The sequence below is a fragment of the Macaca thibetana genome, chromosome 11 (genome assembly GCF_024542745.1).
Source record: "Macaca thibetana thibetana isolate TM-01 chromosome 11, ASM2454274v1, whole genome shotgun sequence".
Classification (NCBI taxonomy): domain Eukaryota; kingdom Metazoa; phylum Chordata; class Mammalia; order Primates; family Cercopithecidae; genus Macaca; species Macaca thibetana.
In genome coordinates this window covers 18,889,315-18,916,645 of record NC_065588.1, presented here as the reverse complement: position 1 = coordinate 18,916,645, position 27,331 = coordinate 18,889,315, and the positions used below count along the sequence as shown (strand labels likewise).

Genomic DNA, 27,331 nt, shown 5'->3' with positions numbered 1-27,331 from the left:
AATGACAAACTCACTGTCTGAGGCAATTCTAGAATGAATATAGAAAAGGGCTGTCATTCCAACCTTCTAAGAACTCAGAGAAGGGATATTTTAATGTAACATGGGGAGGAGATACAGAGGACCTAGGAAGATTTCTAGAGTGGGTGACACTTTTTCAAGGATTAGTAGAAATTGGTAATTTAAATAGAAAGAAGGATATTCCAGAAAGAAAAAACAAACAAACAAACAAACAAACAAATATCTGTACCATAGCAAGAGATGGTTTGGTATCTGTGCTAAAACTAATTCAGAGCACCTGAAGTATGAGGTGCAAGGAGGAAAAAGATAAGAGCAGAAATCATCCATGACATTTTAGATAGCCTTGGATGCTACACAATACAGTTGGGGTTTTGTCGTGAAGACAAAGGAGGTGCCGTGAGAACTTTAAGAGGGAGTTGAGATGGTCAGATTTGCATGTTACAGAATTTATTTCTGCATATATATTGTTAATCTGTGTAATGGTATATGCACTTTTTTTCTTCCAACTGCTCCTCTGGGTGGTCTTATAGTTAGTTAAAAATCCTGGTCTACCTGTGTGGCTGGGGACAATTTACCTAAGATTTTTGCACTTCAGTTTTCTCTTATAGGGGAGTCTAGTACATTGGCAGTCTGAGCTGCTATCACGTGCCTCAGCACTCAAATTGCACCTTCTTTCTTATTGCTTTTCTTCTCCCTGCTTCCCTTGATCATGAGGCTGCCATGTCCTATTTTTCTTTCCCATTGTTACTTGCTCCTTGTTGCTTTCCCTTTCCATTCTCTTTCTACTAAAATTAGATCTTCCCCTCTTCAGTGATACAACTCTCACTATTTTGTGTGGTTTTCATTTTTCTGTATTTGACTTTCAATTCTTCTTTGATTTTGATCAATTATAGTGATTCTTTGGATTCGTGGAATTTTGTTTGGATTTATATCTCCAATTCTTTTTAGTATCAGATGGCAATTTTGACCTTTTAGGAGAACACGAGACAAAACAAATTATCAGAGAACATTTCAGATGACCAAGCTTATACTCTGTTTGAAAGTAATACAACTTTCATTATTCAGTGAATAATGTATATTTTATTTTATGCTGCTATTCTGTAGAACCATAATTATTTATTTATATAACTTTCTATAACCAAAATTGTCAGGAATCACAGGCATCTTATAAATTTTTATTGACTTGCTTAAGATTTTATGACAAATAGGGAGTAGGATAAGGCTAAAATGGAATTAATTCTATAACATCCACTTCCACGGACCTCAAAATCCAGAATTTAAAAACAGTAAGTTGAAGCATGTTAGTTAAGTAAGGTAATGAACAATATGCACGCGTTACTTTAAGATTATATAATTTTAAGGTGCTATCATTGTTTAATAAGCTCTGGAGACCCGGCATCTGATTTGACAACTACAGACTCCACCATGACACCATGCGCCTTCAACACATGCGTCTTGCATTCAAGCTGTTTACAATGTAACAAGAGAGTTAAGATGTTATAAAAAAGCATTTTTTAAAAAATTAAATCTCCCTCTTAGCTGAAATTCCAATTTCCCAGTTTTTTTATTTGTTACTGATACTATAATTCTACTAGCTTTTCTGACTCTCCCTGACCCCGGTCATTCTTGAATTATTTCTCTCATTTTTCTAAATTTCACTGTGTCGAATCCTTCTGAATTCTCCCTTCGTCATTGCACTGAGGTCTGTTCTTTAGTGTCTGTTCACCACCTCCCACTTGAATTTCATCTTATCTGCTCTCTTACCTGCAGTTCTCTATCTCTTCCAATTGGAAATGTACAGCTAATCAAACCAGTCTTCTATTTTTGGTATTCATTGTCCTATTCAGAAACTCCCAGTTGTCCTGGTACTTTTAATAGCTTGCCTTTTCTCATAAAGTTCAAATATGACCTTTCGAATCCACTCTTTCTTATTGGAACTCATCTTGTTTGTACCTGCCCCAAATTCTTCAGTGATTACTCACACTCCACTTCCTCAAGGTATTGCATAACTACTACAGCTTCTGCAGTTTACATTGATCTTGAATGTGTCTGACTCACTCTGACATATATAGTCCAGGCTGCACACCAGTGGCATGAGTTTACACACTGCCTGGTATGGTTTTAAGAAGGTATCGAAGTAAAGCGGAATACAAAAATGAAATGTGAAATTGAAAGACAACTTGAAACCCTCATTTTCTCCCACACTCCTTTCTTTATCCCTGTAACCACTGGGTTTCAAGAGTTAACTAACCCTTTCCCAATTTTGACATCACTCCATGCAGTTTTATATATTTTATCTTCAAGAAGAATCCAATGTAAGTTTCATCTTCTTTCAAGTATAAATTACTATGTATTACATAAATACTCTACTATTCATTTTATGTATTTTTTATACTCACAATGTGAGCCCACCAGTCATTTTTTTTAGTAGGACAATGACAGGCTGAAACAAGGAAGAATCACCATAGAAGAATTTAGAGCAATTTATCGAATTCTCACGCACAGAGAAGAAATTGTTGAGATTTTCAACGCATATTCTGAAAACCGGAAAATTCTTTTAGAAAATAATCTGGTTCAATTTCTGACACAAGAACAATATACAACTGAGATGAGTAAAACTATTGCTTTTGAGATCATTCAGAAATATGAACCTATCGAAGAAGGTATGTTTGCATTTCAAAGTTTTATCAGCATATTTATTGTGAAGTATTTTTTTCTTTTTCCAAAAATTATTTTAAAGCAAATTATTTTTATGAATTATGGTTATCAAATTACAGTTTTTGGATGGGTCAAATATCTTTGGGAAAATATATTTTATAGAATTGATACCTTTTAGAATGCTATACTGTGCAACCGTGGCATCCTTTCCTATACATTGTTCAGCTCCTTCTTTCAACTGCTTCCATGTATCTCTCAAGTATTCAGAAATGAGCTTGGAGGTGAAAGTAAGACAATGATTCTATTACATTTACCCTATTAGAAGAAAGTATCTTGATCTCATGAATAAGATAAAACCCCAGTTATAGGTGGTCTTCCATTTTAATGCATTCTATTATTGAAAATATGTATGAAAATTAAATGTGCTGAATGAAAAAAAATCTAAGAAGAAAATATTATAAAATGATGAATTTTACTTTGTTTATCAATATAATTATCTACAACATTTCATAAATATATAAATATATATCCTTTTTGCTTTCTCTTCATTTTTGAACACATAGTGATTTGGTTTAAATTAAATGACCATTTAGTCTAATGATCTGTCATAGAATTTGTGATCTTTGTTCCATCTTTCAATGGGTAAAAACACTTCACAGTTTTTCATTTATGCTCATTTTGAAATAAAATTATAAACACATAATACAATAAAATATTCATATAATGGCACCAAAACATTGTTAAAGCACAGTGTTTGACCTTACAGAAATTATCTGATAGAACAACTCAAAATATTCACCTAGAAGGGGCGTATGAAAGTTCAAGTTTTGCCTCTTTAAGTTGGTTTAGGCTACCAATGTTTGACACATGATAATGTAGGTACTAACAAACCCAAACTTATTTCTGCATTGGGTCATACATTCATAATTTATTCAAATATTTATCTGCGTTAATCAAGTATGGTTTTGGGGACTGAAGATATAGTGAAGAACAAGGCAATTAGGTCTTGAATTCCTGATGGGTTGGAGGAAAGTTGACAGTAAATAATGAAGCACGTAAAAGGATAACTTAAGAAAGTGCTATGTGATATGGAAACATAGAGCAGGGAAGGTGATGGAGAGCAGATGACCTGGGAGGCCTAGTTCAGGTTGGGTGTTTAGGAGAACCCTCTCTGAGAGTGTGAGATTTGAGCTGAGACTTAAACGGAAAGAACGGACAGGTTATGTGACACAATGAGAGAAGTGTCTAAGGTACAAGAAAGGGAAACTTTAAACCTGAGTTGAAGAACTGAAGGAACAGGAGGACTGTGTGGTTAGAACTTTGAGAATGAGGGGGAGATGAGTTTGGAGAGACTGGCAGAGGGCCACAATAAAAATTCTGGCTTCATGACTCAGTGCCATGCAAAGATTTTGGAGGGTTCTCAACATTGTAGTGGTGTCATTGAGTTCAGTGTTAGTGACAATTTGGTCTCAGCACCATTAAACTTTTGCAGGTTTGCAGCAAGGTAAAGAGCTTGCACCGGAATATTAAGCAACTGTATCACTAAGCAGAACTGATGAGTTCAGTTTACTTTTTTTTTTCATAGCAAGACTTTCTCTAAGGAAGTAGTGAATTGATTTATGTTCTAGCTCAAGCTCTTTATGTCATTGCCAACTGGAAACAACCAGTTTACAGATGAGGACTTTCAGTAGCACTGATCTAGAGAATATTACCAAAAAAATTACTTTGGCACTGTTAACTTCAGGTGGTAAATTAAAAGATACAAATGAGATATTGGGATGGTGGCAGTGACACTTTGGAATTGTGTTTGCATTTTAACTACAATATTATACTGTTCATCCATTTCCTCTTTTGAGCCTTCACCTGCCTCCAATACTCTCCAACACAGCCAAGACCTTGCATTTCATTTACATGATTATTGATCACTTTGGTGTCTTATTAAGGCCCATTTGAATTATGATCTTATAGTTCCAAATGCTGCCAAGTTCCTCAGCCTCATCCCTCATTGGTATGTGACATGTACCAAATGAGGTTTTTAAAAATCCATGTGATTAATCCTCATTTCAAACTGGTAGTTTTTAAGGGAACAAAATGAGTTTATTTTCTATTCCGTTACCGAAGATATTTATTTAATTATTCAGTAGTTCAAAAGGGCTAAGCCAATTACTGCTAATTAAACAGGGAAAAATAATAAATGTATGCAAGTCATTACTGTTACAATGCATGATTCATTTGCTCCATACACTTCTATCTTCCTAAATTTATATGATTTTGAAATAGAGGGTTTGTATACCTATAAAAATTTTATTTATTTTCTTTTAGCTTTTATATTTTAAACCAAAATAGTAATAGCATTTTGAATGCTGTCTTCTTCATTTTTACGATGTCATAAACGTTTACTTACATCACTCTATTTTTATGATACATTATTCTTAATGGCTGCTTAGTATTGCATCACATTTTGAGCTTTAATTTGTTTATTCCCCCGCTTTTATCTTGCTTTCATAAATAATGCTAATGCGAGCATTCTTGTACATCACTGAATCTCTACTTCTATAGGATAAATTCCTGGAAATAAAATTCTCTGTCAAAGATCACACTCTAATCAAATGAATGCTCATGTCACCTTTTCTTTTTGGTTAAAATGAACTATCAATAGCAATAATAGCAACAAAAAATTATAGAGTTAATATATAAGGGTATATCCTATTATTACCTCCATTCCACAGATAGGGAGAGGTTAGCTAACATGCTCAAGGTCATGTAACAAGTTAAATGGATATAAGTCCAGGCTGTCTGTTTCCAGAGCCAGTCTTCTGCTTAAATTGATATTTTGGTACACATTATAGTGAGTAAAAAAGTGCAGAGATTAATTACTAAAGGTGATCATATGCAAATGACCGAGCAATTCGATTCCTAGGCATGCACCATACATAAATGTGTGTATATTTTCACCAAAAGACATTTACTGGTTATTTTTGGCAGCACAATTTGTAACTGCCCCAAACAGGAAATTATCTAAATGCCTATCAGAATGAATAAAAAATTGTGGCATACTCATACAATGGAATACTGTAAAGTAATGGGAATGAGCAATGTATAACTACAGGCAACTACAAGAATAAATCTTTGAAATATAATGTTGAGTAAAAGAAACCAGGTACAAAAGATACATACTGTCTGAGTCAATTCATATGAAGCACAACAACCAAAGAAAACTAATCTATTCTTTTAGAAGTCAAATCAGTGGATATACTTGGGTGTGGTGAACAACTGGAAAGTTAGTCGGAGGCAGGCTTCTGGAACACTGCAATGCTTTGTTCTTCGACCTGTGTGCCAGTTATCCAGATATGTAGCTTGTGGAAGTTCATTGATCTATAATATACGTACTTTTCTTGTGTGTATTTTCAAAGCATAAAAAAATCAGAGATAATTAGATAATATATTCTTTACTTGAATGTTAATATGGAAGAACTAAAGATTTTATTACAAAAATTTGTGTCCAAACAACATAAATATAGTATGAATATTAATTCTAAAGGAATATTTTAGAAATATGCTCTACTACTGAATAAGTTTACAAGTGAGATGTAGTGTTTTATCTTGCTAATGGTTTTCTTTGCATCCTTTTAACTTATTTTATTTTTTTTTTTAGTTAGGAAAGCACGCCAAATGTCATTAGAAGGTTTTACAAGATATATGGATTCACGTGAATGTCAACTATTTAAAAATGAATGTAGAAAAGTTTATCAAGATATGACTCATCCATTAAATGATTATTTTATTTCATCTTCACATAACACATATTTGGTATCTGATCAATTAGTGGGACCAAGTGACCTTTGGGGATATGTAAGGTATTTATTTGATTTTTAAATCTATTACATTTAAGAATACGTGGAAGTTCCTGGCAGTGTCTACCTCAGTAGCCAAGAGTGCACAATAAAAAGAAGACTCCCATGTTATCCAAACTCATAGGGAATAGGAATTTTTATTTGTATGTATCTTGAAGATCCAACATTTGGATGAAGTGGCAACATAATTTATTTTATGCATTAGTATTGTATTGCATACATAATCCCACATGTTGAAATCTTCTCCATGGTTATGGCCCCTCCAAAGTTTGCTCAATAACATAGATACCTCTCAAAGGAAAGCATATGAAGAAGACTGTTATTTAGCTAGTCAGAAGATCCTAGATTTTAATAAGCATGGTTAAAATTAATTCTCAGACATCAGAACACATACTATAACTAAAGCCAACACGTAAATACAGTACATTGTATAACTTCGCATTTATGGATAGTGATTTTTATAGACTTCCATGCTAAGTAGTTTACATAGGTTAAAAATAATCCGGGTTGCATTGCTGATTTTATACCTAACAATGTATCTATCATACTGTTAATACCAGACTTCAGTTTAGTCAGCTCAGATACAGTGGTGAACGAGATTTTCGAAGCTGCTACATATATCTGTGTACAAGCAGATAGACAGATAATAACCAGGTAAAAAAATGTTTTCAAGGATGAATGAATCATACGGGGAAGATAAACTAAGGTAATGTGATGGAAAGTGACTGTGGGGTGGAGGGTGTTACTTAGGGTAAAGTTGTCCGAAAAGTCTTCTCAAGAGGTGAAATGAAATAGTTGTGGCATGAATGATGATACAGGAAGCCTTAGAGAGATTAGTAGGAAGGTCATGTTAAACAGAGCAAGTGCTTGGCATGTTTAATTGAGAGAAAAATGGCAAATGCTGCTGGAGACAAGTCAATGATGAATGGAGGGAGGTGAGTTTGAGGAGGTAGGTAGAGTCAGTTAATGAGGATCTTGTAGAGCATGGAGAGGAGAATAGATTTTATTCCAACTGCACTGGGAAGGATTTTCCTTAAGATAGTGTCATAATTTGATCTATTCAGTAATGTGGAGGAATGACTGATGGGGCCAGAGTGGAGGTAGAATATGATTTGGGAAGATGATGTAGCAGTGCAGGTGATATAGGTGGTGGTGAACTCATGAGGCAGCAGCTGAGATGATAAGTGGTTGAATTTGAGAGACAGATGCTTCTCGACTTACAATGTGATAACATCCCAATACTTGAAAATATCTTAAGTTGAAAATGCATTTAGTACATCTAACCTACCAAACATTATAGCTTAACCTAGCTTACTTTAACACACTTACACTAGCTTACAGTGAGGCTAAATCATATCCCCTCTCTAAAAGCACCCCTCAAAACTGGCAACACAGGACACTGTAGAGTCTTGGTTGCTTACTCTTGTGATCATGTGGCTGAGTAGGATCTGTAGCTCACAGCTGCTGCTCAGCATCTTGCGACGGAGTATCTCATATAGCACATTGCTAGCTTGGGAAATGACCAATATTCAAAATTCGAAGTGTGATTTCCACTGAGTGCATATTTTCTTTGCACTGTCATAATGTTGAAAAGTTGTAAGTTGAACCTCCTAAAATTGGGGACCATTTTAGGAGGCAGAGCCAACATGACTTACCAGATGATTTGAAGAGAGATATGAGGGAAAGAGAGGAATCAAGATTTTCATCCCAATAACCAAATTACAGTGATACTGTTGGCTGAGATATTGAAGCCCAAGAGAGAAGCCCATTGTAGGGTGTGAGGCAACATGCAAGGGTTCTGTGGTTTCCATGTTAAGTTTGAGGTACCAATTGGTTACCAAATGGCTGATCAGATAGTCAGTTGGGTATATGTGTGTGGAATTCAGAAGTTATCAGACTGGAAAAACAGAATTGGAAGTCATCAGCATATGTGGGATATTTAAAACCAAATGATTAGATAGTATTACTTAAGGTAAAACCATCAATAGGAAAGACATCTTATAATTCCAAGATAGCAGCAAACATACAACTAAATATTGCTGCTTCTCTAATTTCAAATCTAAGTAAAGACATAAATTCACAAATTTGGAAATGTATTCATTTAGAATTCTGTAAAGATAGCCCAATTTATAGATATAATTTAATTACAGGAATTTCTGTTCATTTTTTGTTATTTTAATTATTTAAAGAGAGAAAATATAAATATTAAAGCAGTTATCTTTAGAAATATATATAATTACTTTTACATTGCAAGAAAAAGTTTCATCTAACTGCAAATTTACATTTAAATGTAATTGTACTTTTCTCTGTTTCTTTATCCACCTTTAGAAGATACATGCTTAGAATGAAAGTATTTCATAATATTTTTCCTTATGACTAGTGGCATAATATAGTGTTTAAATATCAATGTTTAAGTTTCTATTGCTCATATTTCTTCCCTTTCCCTCATCTGTTAATTTTGTGACAGATATAACCATTGTGTATCTCAATTTCCTCATATTTACAAAAGGAAAAATAATATTACTGCTGTATAGCATTCAATATTTTAATGTACCAAAAGATTCTTAAATTTATTTTTATTACCAGTTAAAATTCAACTTCAAATAGAAAATAGTAACATTACACAATTTAAAGAAATTACAATAAAAATTATAATATTTTATACCTTGATAGTTTATAGGAAGTATTTGAAGGAAATTTAAAGATAAACAGATGAAATAAAGTTAAGAGTGGAAATTTCATACCACAAAGTTCTGTAGTTCTGTACAAATTCTAGAATGCCTGGAGAATATCACCTGTAAGTTTCCTAGCAGTCAAAGTCAAGAGAGAAACAAGATTAGTTATCAGGTTTACAATGATCATAAAAAACAGTAGTGAATGGGAGAGCAATTTTCTCCATTTGTTTCCAAAAAGGAGGATCAAAGTGAAATAGTGGAGTGTCCTCAACATCACCGTTAGAGAGGATAAAACTTTCTCTTACGTGCCTCCGCATGTAAATGGTTGGCATGACATTGCGCAATCACTGAAAACATTTTTGCGGGACATCAAACCATCTAGTCTGAATATGCAGTTTTGTAAAGGTTGGCCTGATCCATGGATAAAATTAAAACTATCTAGAGAAGTAGCAAGAGCCAATATTATTTATGAAAAGTTTTCTTTCACAATATAGTTCTTGGTGGTTTTTTCCCCACACCACCCAAGTAGAAAGCTCAAGATTGTTCTCTGGCAGCACTCCAGAGAACTCATACTCTGTGTTGATGAAATAGGCAAGACAATTTACTGTCATAATCAAATACGAGTCAGGAAAGCAAGCATTCTTCCATAGAAATTAAGAAACTTTACAAATAAGTATTGCTTCTTCTCCAACCTAAAATCTAAATACATAAATAAATCCATAAGCCAAGAAATATATTCATCTGCAATTCTACAAACGTAGCCGAATTTAGAACTTCTGCCAAGGATTAGGTGACCACCTTATTTGCCCAGAGTATCCATGGGCCAGACAAGATTTCTCTATCAATATTCTAGGTCCATTTCTCCAATACAGAGACAATTAGTTAACAAAACTCTGAAGTTGTACATTATAGTGCATTACCACATGCCTAAATAAAGCATTGTGCACTTAAACAAACAAACAAACAAACAAACAAAAAAACAAAGCAAATTACCCAAGTGTGGTAGCATGTGTCTGTAGTCCCAGCTACTTGGGAGGCTGAAGTGGGATGATTACTTGCGCCTAGGACTTCGAGGGTGCACCTTAGTCTGGGTGACAGAAAGAGACCCCATCTTAAAAACAAAAACAAAAACAAAAACAAAAAAACCCCAGATGCATAAAACAAAAACCAGCAAAATTAAAAAACCCTATCGGGGCCGGGTGCGGTGGCTCAAGCCTGTAATCCCAGCACTTTGGGAGGCCGAGACGGGCGGATCACGAGGTCAGGAGATCGAGACCATCCTGGCTAACACGGAGAAACCCCGTCTCTACTAAAAAACACAAAAAACTAGCCGGGCGACCCGGCTGGTGCCTGTAGTCCCAGCTACTCAGGAGGCTGAGGCAGGAGAATGGCGTAAAAAACCCAGGAGGTGGAGCTTGCAGTGAGCTGAGATCGCACCACTGCACTCCAGCCTGGGCGGCAGAGCGAGCCTCCGTCTCAAAAAAAAAAAAAAAAACCAAAAAACCCTATGCTGGCTAACACGGTGAAACCTGTCTCTACTAAAAATACAAAAAATTAGCCGGGTGAGGTGTCAGGCACCTGTAGTCCCAGCCACTAGGGAGGCTGAGGCAGGAGAATGGCGTGAACCCGGGAGGTGGAGCTTGCAGTGAGCCGAGATCGTGTCACTGCACTCCAGCCTGGGCGACAGAGCGAGACTCTGTCTCAAAAAACAAAACAAAACAAAAAAAACCAAAAAAAAAAAAAAAAAAACCCCACACACCCCAAAAGAATTTATTAAGAATTTAATTTTTCTTAATAAAAATTTGACTGGTTGGTGAAGCCTCCAAGATAGATGAGATTCACTAATTCTCTTCCTCTTTAATGCCTTACTTCCTCATCAGGTTTCTTCTGTCTTTTATCTCTATTATTTTCAAGGGGGTATATAAGGTTTCTCTCTCTCTCTCTCTCTCTCTCTCTCTCATATTTTAGGCAGTCCTGAATTCAGTACATAGACTTAGTGTCATAATTGTTTTATCTATTCTCAGCTATGCTCCTACCTAAGTACTCCTAGGGTCATCTCCCTAGAAAGGGACTAAATGTGATCTCCAAAGAAGAACTAAATCTAAAAGGTTCATTTTTTTTTTTTTTTTTTTTTTTTTTTTTTTTTTTTTGAGACGGAGTCTCGCTGTGTCACCCAGGCTGGAGTGCAGTGGCCCGATCTCGGCTCACTGCAAGCTCCGCCTCCCGGGTTTACGCCATTCTCCTGCCTCAGCCTCCGAGTAGCTGGGACTACAGGCGCCTGTCACCTGGCCCGGCTAGTTTTTTGTATTTTTAGTAGAGACGGGGTTTCACCATGTTAGCCAGGATGGTCTCGATCTCCTGACTTCGTGATCCACCCGCCTCGGCCTCCCAAAGTACTGGGATTACAGGCTTGAGCCACCGCGCCCGGCTAAAAGGTTCATTTTCTTATATGGCCCATTCGGTGCTCTGTGCTTCTGTTTAGAAAAGCTACTGACTTTATATAAGTACTTTGTGCTGGGACCACACTCCCTTCTCCAGGTTGTCACGACTTATGGCAGGGTTTCTCAAACTTTTCAGTTTTTGAGTCAGATAATTTTTTGTTGTTGGGGACTGTCCTGTGCATTGCAGAATGTTTAGTGGCATTGTGACTGTTACCTGCTAGATGCCAGTTACAAACCTCCCCCACCTCCAGTTGTGGCAGCCGAAAATGTCTCCAGACATTGCCAAATCCCTCCTGAGGCAAAATCGTCCCAGTGGAAAACCAGTAGCTGTAGACAGAGGGGTAATTTAATGTACTTATTGGAAAAGAAGTGTTAACTTGGCTTTCTATGGAAAAATTTCTCTATGTATGACAAGGGAGTTTTTTTAACCTCATTCTTAATATGCATCGATTCTAAGATCCTGATGTTTCAAGTCAGCTCTCAGATTCAGTTTTGTCTCTTCCAAGATCGCATTTTAGAAGATCACATTTTTCTGTATAAACACAATAAATATTTACTAACAGTCAGTTTATGTCAAACATGCTTTATGGACTGAAATTTCAATCCCTGCTCTTGTAGAACCAGCACTAACCATTGCCTCATGTTACTGTTGCTGACCCTGTCTGTGGTTGGCACATATTACTACCCATGTCAGGCCAGGTTCATAGATAATAGGAACAACTATACAACTCTGTGTATGTGTCTGTGAAATAATTTAAAGAATTATCTTAATGCTATATCTACATTTGCATGAATCAATAAAACAATATCTATACATAAATCAATACCAAGTGAACTCTTGGTAATTTAGGGCAAATGACCTATTTCATGATGACATACAATGGCCTACTCTGGGCTAGGTATGAATATTTTGAGACATCCCTATTTGCTTATATTCATTATTATAAAGTCAGTGAAAAATCTGAATGCAATCAGCTTCAACTGACACAGAGTAAATAAAAGTGTATGTGCTAATAAAGCATCCCATCTCTGCTCTCTTGTAGTATGAACACTGAAAATTAATTTAAACCCAGTGGGTACAACTGATTTAATGAACCTAAGATAGAATTTATGTTTAAATCAAGAAACTGATATTTTTAGGTAGAAAGATCAGACCCAGTTTTAGATATCAGTAGAAGTAGAAATATATTTTCCTCGGTTTTGATAAAGCTGTGAATTTATATTCTGAGGCAAGCAAGTCATACTTTTCTCCCAGTGAAATTGTGAGTCGAATAGACATAGATTAGCAGGTATCCAGGCTTCCTTGGCATAAACCTTAATTTTCTCTAGTGCTTACTTGGATTAAAATTAGAGATGGCCTTATGTAAAATGGTTAGAGAGATAAGGATTATTTGCTGATTCACCAGGCCCTCTAGTTTCCATACCGTCTAGCCAATATTGTTTCCAGGGAGCAAGTATTATCACAGTTTATCTTTTCTTTATCCTTCCCTTTCTACCATATACCTCATTCCCCAAAGCCTGACATGAGGAAAGAATTAGATAAGATTTTATTAATAGATTTTACTTTTCTGAGAGGGCTTTGAATATCATCGCTTTTCACTGGTATGGCATTGAACAGTAAACGCCACCATAAGTAAAATTGTATGGGTTGGGAGTAGGGATGTTTCAGAGCTACAACTATGGAGCAAGTATCTTCATTGCTTACTGAAAACCAAGCATGGTATGGAGAGCACACGAGAGTAAAACATTTGACTAGAAAGAAAGACAGTGTTGTACTACACAGACAGTCTATGTGTTCCTTTATAATGTAAATTTCTAGAGACTCAAAGCTTGTCCTAAAGACAAGTTTTTATAGAGTTTTATGGACTCATTTATGCATTTATTATAAAATCACAAATAGTCTTTGGAATGTTTTGATACTTTGGTATATATTTTTAATGGTCCAGGAGTAACATTTTATTTTGCGGAAATTTTGCTAGTGCCCTTGTGAAAGGATGCCGTTGTTTGGAGATTGATTGCTGGGATGGAGCACAAAATGAACCTGTTGTATATCATGGCTACACACTCACCAGCAAACTTCTGTTTAAAACTGTTATCCAAGCTATACACAAGTACGCATTCATGGTATGTACATATCTTTGTTCAACTGTAGCTATATAAACAGAAGCAATTCTAATTTACTTGCTTCAAAATCCTATAATGCTTAGCCTTACTTTAGATGATATTTCAAATTGTGGGTTATGATCCATTAGTAGGCAGTGAAATCCATGTTGTATGTAGTTAAAGGTAGATTTATCGAAGTTAGGTTCAGGTGGTAAGGTACAAGTGTTTCATGAAAATTTTTGTTTACTCGTGTGTGTGTGTGTGTGTGTGTGTGTGTATTGTTTCACAATGTAAAATACATTTATTATTGTGGATGATGGCAAGAAAGTTTGAGAAATACTGGTCTAGGTAATAAGTAGATATTTTACCAATATTCAACTATTTTACTTTCAAGACAAAATAAAATGTGTCAACAATGCATCATTTCAATTGTTAACATTTTAATGACTATAATGACAGCTATTGATATGGTAAGAAATGTTCAGAAGTTTTCTTTGGATTCAATAATTTTTAATTTATTATAGATTCAAAGATATATTTATTCCTAGAATTTAAGCTCAGTATATGAATCCTACCCTATAAATTGAGCAGGTTTTTGCAATCCCTCAATGTTAAGGAGTTCTAAATAGCACTGGTTTCATTTATAAACGTGGCTAATTTTGCACCTTCAGATATTTTAAGTTGTTTTTGTAAACTTAACACACTTGATTTTTTAAGTACTTCAATTATAGTACAATTTTACTGCAGTCAAAATGACTAAAAGAATTCTTACTATGTACTAAAACTATGTAATGTGTACCTAATACATTAAATTTACAAATGTAACATGCTTAAAGTTCTCCTATGTCAATACATTACATAATCTGTCAACATAAACTTAAAATCACAAATTTATATAAATTTATCTACTATATATTAAAAGACAGTACACAATAAATATTCCAAAGATACAAATGTCATATATGAATAATTTCTATCTTAGTATAAAAACATTGAGAGTATGGCACTGATTCTCCTGAACATGTAGTTTCTATTATTTCAAAATATATTTATCTCTACTTCAGTCTCTCTCCTGAACTCACACCAATGTACACAACTGCCTATTTGACATTACCACTTGGACATGAATAGGCATACTTAACATGTTTAAAATTGAGCTCCCTGATATTTCTCCAGTCCTGTTCTCACCATGATCTTCCCCATCTCATTAATGACAACTTTCATATGCTCTAGCCAAAACCCTTTTTGCCAACTGTAACCTTCTTCTCCTTCTCTCAAGCCCCTCAATCAATTCTTCAGCAAATCATCTTGGCTTTACTTTTAAAATGTATCCTGAATTTAGCTATCTCTGCCCGTTCTTACTGTCACTGTCCTAGTCAACCAACATTACCTTTCACTTAAATGATCCCAGTGCCCTCTTCTCTGATATTCTTGTTTCTTTTCTTATTCCCCTGCAATCTCATCTCAACATATCAGCCAGAGTGATTTTTGGTAAGTCAGACTATGTCATTGCCCTTCTCAAAGCCTTCAACCTCACTCAAAATAAAAGCTAAAATTTGTACAATGACTCACAAGGTCCTAAGTGGTCAGTTTTTCATTACCTCTTTTAACTCTCCTGCTACTCCATCCCTGTTCACTTGGCCATTCTGGACTCCTTAGTCTTTTTCAGACACATCTCAAGGACTTTGTACTTGCTGTTCCCCCTTTATATGAAATACTCTTCCCAAATGTTTGTGTGGCTAACTCCCTCACCTAATTCAGAGTGGAAAAATGAATTTAAAAAAATAGCGACAGTCTTAAAATTCAAAGGCCTTGCAAAGATGAAAAGCCTACAGCTTCTAAGATTTCAAAAAGCAAGAAATGGGCAACTAGATCAGAAAAAGAGACAAAATGCAATACTTCCTATTCTTTCCAATAGGAAGAAAAGAAGCAACATTATTTTTATTTGCAGATGACATAATCCTGTCTGTAAAAAAGCCCGACGATTCCACACGAAAACCCTGTTAGAACTCATAAATCAATGCAGTAAAGTTGCAGAATACAAAATCAACATATTTAAATCAGTAGTATTTTTATACGCAAATAGTGACCTAATTGAAAGAAATTAAGAAAATAATCTCATTTACAATAGTATAAAAATGACATATCTAGGAATAAATTTAACCAAAGAAGTGAAAGATCTGTATACTGAAAACTACAAAACATGGATGAAAGAAATTGGAGACACAAATAAGTGAAAAGATATCCTATACTCCTGAATCAGAAGATATAAAATAATATTGTTAAAATGTTCATACTATCTAAAACAATACACAGGGTTTTTTCCCCTTGGGGTGTGGTATTGGTATGTTGTTGAGGCTGGTGTCAAATACCCGGCCTCAGAAGATCCTCTCACCTTGGTCTTCCAAAGTGCTGGGATTACAGGTGTGAGCAACTATACTGGGCTACAATATACAGATTTAATGCAATCCTTATCAAAATTCCAATGGCATTATTCATAGAAATAGAAAAAAAAAGTCCTAAAATTTGTAAAGGACTATAAAAGACTTCAAATAGCCAGAATAATTCTAATAAAAACAAAGTTGGAGGTGTCACACTTTCTGATTTAAAATCATATTTCAAAGCTATAGGAATCAGTACAGCATGGTCCTGTGCAGAAAAACAGACATATAGACCAGTGGAACAGAATAGAGAGCCTAGAGATCAACCTAAGCATATATGGTCAACCTAATTTTTGTCAAGTAGACCAAGAAGACAAAATGGTAAAGGATAGTACCTTCAATAAATGGTACTGAAAAAACTTAATTTCAGCATGCTAAAGAATGAAATTAGACCCTTATCTTACACCATACACAACAAATCAAGCTAAAATGGATAAAAAAACTTACATATAAGACTAGAAACTATGAAAATCCTAGAAGGGAACATAGGGGAAAATCTCCTAGACACTGACTTTGGCAATTATTTTTTTGATATTACATCAAAAGCTCAGATCACAAAAGCAAAAATAGGTAACTGGAACTACATCAAACTAATAAGCTTTTGCACAGCAAAGGAAACAATCAACAGAATGAAAGGGCAGCCTATGAATTGGGAAAAAATATTTGCAAACCATGTATCTGATAAGGGATTAATATCCAAAATTTATAAAGAACTCATACAACTCATTAGTGGAAAAAAAAACTTGATTAAAAAATGAACAAAAAACCTGAATACGCATTTCTCCAAAGAAGACATAAAAATGGCCACACAACATTATTAGTTACCAGGGAAATGCAAATCAAAACCACTATGAGATACCACCTCACAGTCTTACCATGTTAGAAGGTCTCATCAGAAAGTCAAAGGATACCAAATGTTGATGAGGGTGTGGCAAAAAGGGAACTCTGTACACTGATGATGGAAATGTAGATTGGTACCACCAATGGGAATACAGCATGGAGGTTTTTAAAGAAATAAAAAATAGAGCCACCATATGACCCAGTAATCCCTCTTCTTGATACATATCCAAAGGGAATTAAATAACCATTTCATAAAGATATTTGTGCTGCAATGTTCACTGTAGAATTGTTCACAATAGCCATGATACGGAAACAACGTTAAGTGTTCATAGACAAATGGATAAAGAAAATTGGATATATACAATGGAATATGATTCAGTCTTTAAAAAGAATGAGATCTTTCCATTTACCACAACATGGGTAAGGACATTATGTGTTAAGTGAATTAAGCCAGACACAGAAAGAAATAATGCCTGATCTCAGTTACATGTGGGATTAAAAAAAAACCTCTCAAATATACAGAGATAGAGAACAAAACAGTGGTTGACAGGAACGAGGTGTGGGGAGGGAGAAGAAAATAGAGACAGGTAGGTCTGAGGCCACAAAGTAGCACATATGTAGGATGAAAAAGTCTAGACATCTAACGTACCCTATGAGAATTATAGTTAATAAAATTGTACTGTATATGGTATTCATGCTGAATGAGTAGATTTTAGCTGCTCTTGCTATAAAAATTTAAAAAAGGGTAAATGTGAGATGATGGATAGATGGATATGTTAATTTGATTCACTATAATAACCTTTCCACTATCTACGTGTGTCCCATAACATCATGTTGTATATCTTAAGTATACACAACAGAATTTATTTAAAAACTCCCAAAGGAGCAAGAAGTGAGATTTTAAACAAGGCTTTGAGCAATGGAGAGGCAATGAGATTTCCCAGCTGAACAAGGTGACTCAGTTTTGCAGCATAGATCAGATTAAAGTTTAGACCTCCTAGTCAAGGTAGTCACTATTAATTTAGAAAAAGAGGACATGAAATTAAATAGATGATAATTATGACTAGGAAAAAACCTGGGGTCCAGTTGCATGAACTTATGAGAATAAATACATAAGAAATCTAAGTTTTGAGGGACTTAAATTGCCAAAAAAAAAAAAAAAAAAAAAAAAAAAAAAAAACCCATAAGTATGACTCTTAGGTGAGCCTTAAAACAGCCTTTGGTAAGGAAATGGGCTGCAAACATTGCTTGGCTTTCAAGAGAGCAAACTCCTCAACATCCACTTTCAATGTGGCCAAGGAAGATAAAAGAAAGCAGATTTTCCCAGAAGATGGAGCCAAGAAGATAGAGAAATGACTCAGTGATATCAGGACCTCATGGAAGAATCCAGCTTTTAGGCCATCAGTTTGCCCCAGTCTCAGAATTACTTATTATATTTGGAAAAAACTGTACACTATTCTGTTGGGGTCAGAGTGAGTCAGTGGACTCACTCTAGTTGAGAAGGTCATTGTATAGGTCAAATAAAGGCTTCCAAAAATATTAAGTTTTAATTCCTGTAACTTGTAAATGTTGTTTTATTTGGAAAAAGTGTCTTTGTAGATGTAATGAAGTTAAAAACCTCTAGATGGGGAGATTATTCTGGATTATCTGAGTGGGCCCTAAACACCATCATATGCACTTTTATAAGAAGGAAGTAGAGAGAGATTTGATACAACAGAGGAGGAGGCAATGGGAAGACAGGGACAGAGATTAGGGAGATGTGGCCACAAGCCGAGGAATGTGGGCAGCCACCCAAACCTGGAAGAGACAAGGAGGATTCTTCCCCAGTGCCTTCCAAGGGAGTGCAGCTTTACCAACACCTTGATTTCAGACCAGAGAAACTGATTTCAAACTTCTGGTGACTAGACGGTGAGAGAATAAATGTTGTTGTTTTAAGCCACAAAGGTTTTTAGTAATTTTTGTCACAGCAGCCACAGAGCAAAACACTCACACATTCAAAAGACATAGTAATAATCTGCCCTGTTCTGAGTGCTGTGAAAATGCAGCAAGACTTGTGATTCCCTGGCTTGTTTACAAATTGGTAAATTTGTGCCCTGATAAGTATATATGAAATCAAAACAAAGAAAAAAATCTTAAATAAGATCCAATGATGTTTTGTTCCCCATTTTATGGCAAGTTTTGAAGTTACAGCAGTGAGAAAGGGCAGAAAATACCGTTGTAGAGCCACCTTCACTTAAAAAAACTCCTTTGCTATTAGAAACTGGAAATATCTTTATCTTTGTTTCTAATTCTAAAACAATGAGTTTTGATTACAGAACTTAAAACTGAAAAAGCAGAATATACATTTCCCCCAACTCATCAGTGTTAATAATGTTTTTGTTTCACGTTTTAAAATCTCAAAATATTTGTATATTAACAATAAAAATATAGCATGCTACTTTTTGGTAACTTGCTTTTCTTCATAAATCCATAGATAACTTTCTATAGCAGTATAGATAGCTCTGTCTTCTTCTTTTTTTATTTTTTATTTTTGAGACAGAGTCTTGTTCCATCACCCAGGCTGGAGTGCAGTGGTGCAATCTCGGCTCACTGCAACCTCCACCTCCCAGTTCAAGCAATTCTGCCTCAGCCTCCCAGGTAACTGGGATTACAGGCACCTGCCATCATGCCAGGCTATTTTTTTTTTTTTTTTTTTTTTTGCATTTTTAGTAGAAACAGGGTTTCGCCATGTTGGCCTGCCTGGTCTCGAACTCCTGACCCCAGGTGATCCACCAGCCTCGGTCTCCCAAAGTGCTGGGATTACAGGTGTGAGCCACTGTGCTCATCCTGCCTTCTTCTTTATTGGTCTATATCATTCCTTTATATGGATATGGTATAATTTATTTATTATTATTATTGTTATTTTTGAGATGGAGTCTTGCTCTGTCACCCAGGATGGAATGCAATGAATGGCGTGACCTCGGCTCATTGCAATCTCCACCTCCTGGGTTCAAGTGATTCTCCTGCCTTAGCCTCCTGAGTAGCTGGGATTACAGGCACGCACCACCACACCTGGCTAATTTTTATAATTTTAGTAGAGATGGGGTTTCACCATGTTAGCCAGGATGGTCTCAATCTCCTGACCTCGTGATCTGCCCGCCTCAGCCTCCCAAAGTGCTGGGATTACAGGTGTGAGCCACTGAGCCCAGCCAGTATAATTTATTTACATAAGTACTCACTGATGGATGCTTCAGTTGTCCCTATTCTTTTGGTGCAAATAGTAATACATTTTTCTTTTAATACAGATTTAATGGTCTCTGTTTTGCCAAACTCAAAAGTACTTTCAGTTTAAAGAATACTTATTTTGCAAAGGTACTAAACGTTAGAAGTAAGTTTTAAAATACATTAGGCACTTATATTAATTGCATTACAATTATTTAGAAGTTTTGATGAATAACCATAGTAATGGTTACTTTTTTAGACATCTGACTACCCAGTAGTGCTCTCTTTAGAAAATCACTGCTCCCCTGCCCAGCAAGAAATAATGGCAGACAATTTGCAGACGACTTTTGGAGAGTCCTTGCTTTCTGATATGCTTGCTGATTTTCCTGATACTCTACCATCACCAGAGGTAACATTTTTTTCTGAGTAACTCAGGTTAAGAAAAAAGTCCATGAAAACATGTCACTATTATATTGGCCCATGAAACTGGGCTAGAGACCAGTGAAAATACTTAGTTTTGGTCATGTATAGAGGGTTATCTTTGCAATGTTGCCTAGGGAATGTTCTCATGAACATTTATTTAGGTGAATATATTTCAATAAAAATTTTATATATATATATATATGTGTGTGTGTGTGTGTGTGTGTATATATGTAAAACCCACATTTTGATTGTGTCTCCTACCCCATGGGTCCACAATATCAAAGTAAATAGTATTAGGGACCAGAAATTTAGTATGTTTCACAGGCAAAAGTTCTAGAAAGTGGCAAAAGTTCTAGACTATAAATAGAGTCAGTACCCAATATCTTAACAGCTGGGTAATAGGTTCCCCTTTAAAAAATCTACTTTTTTCAATTTCCCTGTCTCTATGACCCTTTCCATCTTAATTAGAGCATACTGAAGTATTTGCTTTGAAAAATCACATCCACATCTACCATCAGGACTTCACTTCTCTCTCAGGCTGTCTCTTTATTACTCCCTTTCTATGGCCGGGTATGGCGGCGGCTCATGCCTGTAATCCCAGCACCTTGGGAGGCCGAGGCAGGCAGATACCCTGAGGTCAGGAGTTCGAAACCAGCCTTGAGCAACATGGTGAAACCCTGTCTCTACTAAAAATACAAAAATTAGCTGGATGTCGCGGCATCCACCTGTAATCGCAGCTACTAGGAAGGCTGAGGCAGGAGAATCACTTGAATCCAGGAGGCGGAGGTTACAGTGAGCCAAGATTGAGCTATTGTACTCCAGCCTAGGCAACAAGAGCGAAACTCTGTCTTGTTGAAAAGAAAAGAAAGAAATTACTCCCTCTCACAGCCCAAATTTTCATTTTCTTGTCTCCTTGCAACCTATTCAGTCCCTCTTTCTCTTCTAATTACTTCACAGGAAAGTTTCCATCACATTCATCAAATATTTTCTTACTGATAAATTCTAATGATCCTCTTCTAGTCTTCATCTGGTTGTCCTCTCATTAACATTCAATGCTGTGGACCTCCCCTTCCTTTCCCTGAAACACTTTCTGTTATAACACCACATTCTTTAGCCTTCCCTCACTCCTCTTTGACCACTCCTGCTTAGTTTTCTTTGCTGGGCCTTTTTCCCTATCCCAAATTTTATCAGATTATAAATAAACTTTCTTTTTGGTGAATAGTGTTGTCTAACAGCAAATAGTTTGGTTCTGACATGTCTTCATTTTTGCTAGACATAACAATATTTTTGTAATATTTGAGTATTTCCTTCTATATTTTCCTTATTATTATTATTATTTTTGCCAACCTAAAATAATCAAAAGGCTCGGGATTCCGTTAGAAGAATTTATTCCAGTGCAAAGTGTGAGGGTAACTTTCTGGGACACACAGACAGCAAAGAACGGTAATCATTGCTCCTGGTGTGGAAAACAGTGAAAATTGTTTCTTACAGACAAAAACAGATGCGCAGAACAGAAGTACAGTATTTTCCATGCAATGGCTAACATACAGATTTAAGATTTGATTGGCTACTGTTGATTACACTCTAAGGGGTTTACTTAACATTCTATTGTAAAGAGGTAATCACAAGGTTCTCTATCTCTAAGGTCATTTAGTCTAGGTTGGAATAAAGAATAGGGAGTCTGGTCAATGTATAACATCTCAACACAAAGGTCAGAAAGCAATGGTCATGCACCATTGAAGAAAAACAGCTGTATTACATGACTAAGTTTCCAGGCTGAACTTTTCTCCTTGGCATAATAAATCTGGAAGATCCTCAAATTTTACTTCTTTTAACATTTTATTTAAATCAGTGAAAAATTTTCAAGTGGAAGTGTTGTGACACCAGTGATAAGAAATATAGGGCTGATGATAGAACTGAGACAGAAAAAAATGAATTGTGTGATAAATGGAAAGACCACAGTTCTTCTGCCGCATAAGAATGCTTACAGACTCAATGTGTTCAATTGTGGCAGAAAAGAAATAGTAAAGAATTTTGCAGAGTGCTGGAAACACAGCATCAAAGATTAAACCCGAATTATAGCCCAATTCTGGAACTTACAATAATTTTAAACTTTCTTGGAAGAGAATCCCACTTCCTATCATATATGAATCTATTTTTCTAGCATTCCCGTACATAGCTTTTATTCAAATTTTAGCTCCATACTAAAGCAGGGAGGTGCTTTTCAATGAGTAAATGAAGAATTAAAGTTACCATGTAATCCCAGCTACTCAGGAGGCTGAGGCAGGAGAATCTCTTGAACCTAGGAGGTGGAGGTTGCAGTGAGCTGAGATCATGTCACTGCACTCCATCCTGGGTGACAGAGTGAGACTCCATCTCAAAAAAAAAAAAAAAAAAAAATTACCTAATCCTACAATATTCAGTCTGTGTGTGTAAAATAATTGCCTAGAGACTTGTTAAGAAGGCCCAATTCCAGCCCACAATTCAAGATTCTGATTCCCTCATTTTGAAGCAGATCCTAGGAATTTGTCTCTTTCCCAAGCGCTTCTGATAATATTCTTGATGCATGGGATTGCAGAATGCATTTGGTAAACTCTGCAGTAGAGAGTATTATAAGGGTCATTGTGAAAGAGGGAAGACCGGAGATGATGGAATAATTTGAATGGATACCTGAGGATGACAAAATGGAAAGGAAAACCAAAGCTCCTTGGAGAAAAGGACTTGACTTTATACCCTAGATTTCAGCATTGTATATAACAGAGCTGGCACTTAAATGTACTTGTTAAATTAAGGAAATTTGGAAAGACCACAGTTCTTTTGCTGCACAAGAATGCCCACAGACTCAATGTGTTCAATTGTGGCGGAAAAGAAATAGTAAAGAATTTTGCAAAGTACTGGAAACATAGCATCAAAGATTAAACCCGAATCATTGCCAAGTGAAAGAATGGAACCAGAAGTCTTCAATTTTAGAACAAGTGACACTGTTGGTAAATTTTGCCATGCTTCTAAATTTGATGGACAGAAAATATTAAGTTAATGATGCTTATGTGTAATACAGAAGAAATTTGAAGAGTCTTTATTATAAATCTTTAATTTAGTCTATACTAGATGCCAGACACTTATGATAGACATTTTAATATACCTGATTTCATTCAATACTTTTTAATGTTGGATAAGAAAATGATGAGCTGAAGCACTTACTACCAGAAGTTGTAACATTTTAATTGCAATATCATGGTAAGTATTTATATATATACTTTTCACATATTTCAAATTTTTGGAATAGCACCAACTTGTGAAATATAAAAGAAATGGCATATGGTAAGTCTCAATCATAACAGGCTCATTTTTTGGTGAATTACAATCAATAACATTGTATCACTGTATTCATTCCTTTACTGAGGTGTGAATAGGGATATGGGAAAAAAATGGAGTTCTTACATATCTTTTTACTGTAGGCTAATTGGAAATATAGTGAAACACTTTTCAATGACTGTTACAATGCAAATTGACTTGTAAATGTGTAATTGTTATCTCTCAAATTGTTTCCTTAGGCACTAAAATTCAAAGTATTAGTTAAAAATAAGAAAATAGGAACCTTAAAGGAAACCCATGAAAGAAAAGGTTCTGATAAGCGTGGTAAGGTGGAGGAATGGGAAGAAGAAGTGGCAGATCTGGAGGAGGAGGAGGAGGAGGAGAAATTCAAAGAATCAGAAATATTCGAATCTGTTTTAGGAGAAAATCAAGACAAGGAAACAGGGGTAAAAAAGTTATCTGGAGTAACGCTTTTCAAGAAAAAGAAGGTGAGGTGGTGCTTTGTGAAAATCTTACAAATGATTGGAAAGTTTTCTAATTTTATTCTTGGTGGAGAATTTTTTTAAATTCTGGAGAAAAATAATTTTCCTTCTTATAAAAACTTTAGTCTATCATTTACAATTTACTTCGAAAACATTGATGGTGGAAGATGAATTTTTTAAATTGTCTCTTTTCTTATGTTAGCTACTTAAATTTTTTTTTTCTCTAGGCTGAGCACGGTGGCTGGCTCATGCCTGTAATCCCAGCACTTTGGGAGGTCAAGGTGGGCGGATCATATGAGGTCAGGAGTTTGAGATCAGCCTGGCCCACATGGTGAAACCCCGTCTCTACTAAAAATACAAAAATTAGCCAGGCATGGTGACGCATGCCTGTAGTTCCAGCTACTTGGGATGCTGAAGCAGGAGAATTGCTTGAACCTGGGACGCGGAGGTTGCAGTGAGCCGAGATGGCACCATTGCACTCCAGCCTGAGCAACAGAATGAGATCCTGTTTCAAAAAAAAAAAAAAAGTTTTCTATAGTTGATAAATATTATGCACTCTTATGAAGCAGGCTTTGTGCAAAGTGCAACAGATGCAGAGATACACAACATAATTTCCTTGGTCTCAAGTAAAGACAAAGACAAGATTCAATGTTTATAATACATAGTGTTATATGTACACACATTAACATGATGAAACAAAATATATTAGGTTGCATGTGACACAAAAGCAATCCAGCTGGTTTAAATAAAATGATAATTAATTAATTGACCTATATAGAAAAGTTCAGTGAAAGGGATTTTAATTTCAAAAATGACTTGATATAGTTGTCTCACATAAAGTCAGCAGAACTTCAGTTCTTTCTCCAGCTTTGCTCCCACTTTCTCTGTGTTGGTGCATGGCTATTGCAAGGATTCAGCTTTATATCATTTCAGCTTCAAATCCAGTGGAATGCCTATCTCTTGACAGAGCAAGCAATTTTTTTTTTTTGTACGTTGGCTCTGATCTGGTTATGCGCAGATCCCTGAACCAATTACTGTTGCTAGGGGAATGCACAGCTCTGTTTAGCTGGCCCAATCTGCGTGACTCATACTTGGATTGAGCATGAGCAAGAAATGTTTTCCCAAAACAAAACTTGGGAAATGGCTAAAAAGAAGTGTAAAAGAAATAGACGCCGGGTTGTGAAATGGCAAATGTTTGCTATGTAATAGAAGTCATTTCAGTATAAATTTATTCATGACGAAAATTCCTAAGTTTATAAAATTTATGGGAATACACTGAGATCTTTAGGAAAAAATAAATAGTAATAATTGTGGTCCTCAATACTTATTACATTGATCATGATTTTTAAATTTAAACTAGCTTATATTCACATGAAATATTTTTGTTCCCAAAAATAATCACATTGAGTTAATCCAAACGGTGTTTGAGGAGATAATCTTATGAAAAGATGAAAATCATTTATTTGAAAGTGTATTTTCTTTACCAGAAAAAGATTTTTTTCCCAATGATTAGCATAAAAATGTAAAATTACTGCATTTTATTTTTAGACCAGGAAGCTAAAAATTGCTCTGGCCTTATCTGATCTTGTCATTTATACTAAAGCTGAGAAGTTCAAAAGCTTTCAACATTCAAGATTATATCAGCAATTTAATGAAAATAATTCTATTGGGGAGACACAAGCCCGAAAACTTTCAAAATTGAGAGGTAAATTTTTGTGACTCAAATAGATGAAACGTTTAAATGAGTTAGAGTCACTGCTAGGGTGTTAAGATTGCTCAGTGATATTTATAAAATGTATATTCTCATAAAATTTCAACATATTTAACATAATTTAGAATGGGGTTACATACCTCAGGTCTCATTAAGTTTTATTTCACAGAACTTAGCCATTAATTAACTTTCCTAAGCCAAGACATTTTGATTGAGAATGTCCGATGTGGCCACATTTGTTGAGGGCTGGGGGACTGTGGTGAGCAGTTTGTATAGGAGAGCAGTGGCAGGGCTGCAGAGGGAGGCAGACCCAAATTAGAAGGCTTGAACTTTGTCCTGGAAGCGAAGGTGAGCAGGAGAAAATTGAACTCTCAGGAGCGGCATGATCCACTGTATTTCTAAACGATACCTCTGATAGCAGCCAAAGGGTGAGACTGCAGGTAGGAAGGTGGTAACAAAGATTTATGGCAGTGAGAGCGGAGACAGGATGAACTTTGTGGATTTAATAGGCATTGAAGAGGGTAGGGTTAATCAGACTTGGAGGCTCTATGTCTATGGTGAAAGAGGAAGAAATGGCGCCCAGGCTGGACTACCAGATGGCTGTGCAGAGTGTGCACGCCCCACTGCACACCTTCAGAGGTGCCATCTGTCTCTGCATCTTCTTTTCACTGCCCCTAATTCTAAAACTGAGGTGGTTTGGCAGTGCCCAAAGTAAAACGGGGCCTGAGAAAGAGAATGGGAAGAAGCCTCATTATGTGAGGAATGTCCCAAACTTAAAAGGGAATGAGCAACTAACTTAACAGCCAGGTGACTCTGCTAATTCTCAAAAAATGGCAATCGTTTTTAGTAGTAGGGGTATGGGAGAAGTAGGGACAATAATGGATACAAAACTATAGCTGGATAGAATAAATAAGACATAGTATTTGATAGTGCAACAGGTGACCACAGTCAACAATAGTTTATAGTACATTTAAAAATAACTAAAAGAGTATAATTGGATTGTTTGTTACACAAAGGATAAATGCTTGGGGTGTTGGATATACCACTTACCCTGATGTGTTACTAGACATTGTATGTCTGTATCAAAATATCTCATGTACTGCATAAATATATTTATCTATGTACCCCCAAAAATTAAAAGTTAAAAAAATGCAATCTACCATCTTGCG

At 35.7% G+C, this 27,331-nt stretch overlaps 1 protein-coding gene across 3 annotated transcripts in view; it reads left to right on the top strand.

Moving 5' to 3' along the window:
- The window catches only part of PLCZ1 (phospholipase C zeta 1), a 53,640-nt gene that overhangs the window by 12,379 nt on the left and 13,930 nt on the right, over window positions 1-27,331 (top strand). For 2 of the 3 annotated variants that reach the window (XM_050746815.1, XM_050746816.1), the window contains 5 exons: window positions 6,332-6,533; window positions 13,626-13,770; window positions 20,491-20,640; window positions 24,209-24,457; window positions 26,000-26,156. In XM_050746815.1, the coding sequence (XP_050602772.1) occupies window positions 6,349-6,533; window positions 13,626-13,770; window positions 20,491-20,640; window positions 24,209-24,457; window positions 26,000-26,156 (886 nt within the window). In that variant the 5' untranslated portion in view covers window positions 6,332-6,348. Of the gene's footprint in view, window positions 1-2,449; window positions 2,682-6,331; window positions 6,534-13,625; window positions 13,771-20,490; window positions 20,641-24,208; window positions 24,458-25,999; window positions 26,157-27,331 lie in introns of all 3 variants that reach the window. The other variant, XM_050746814.1, reaches the window with a different exon arrangement.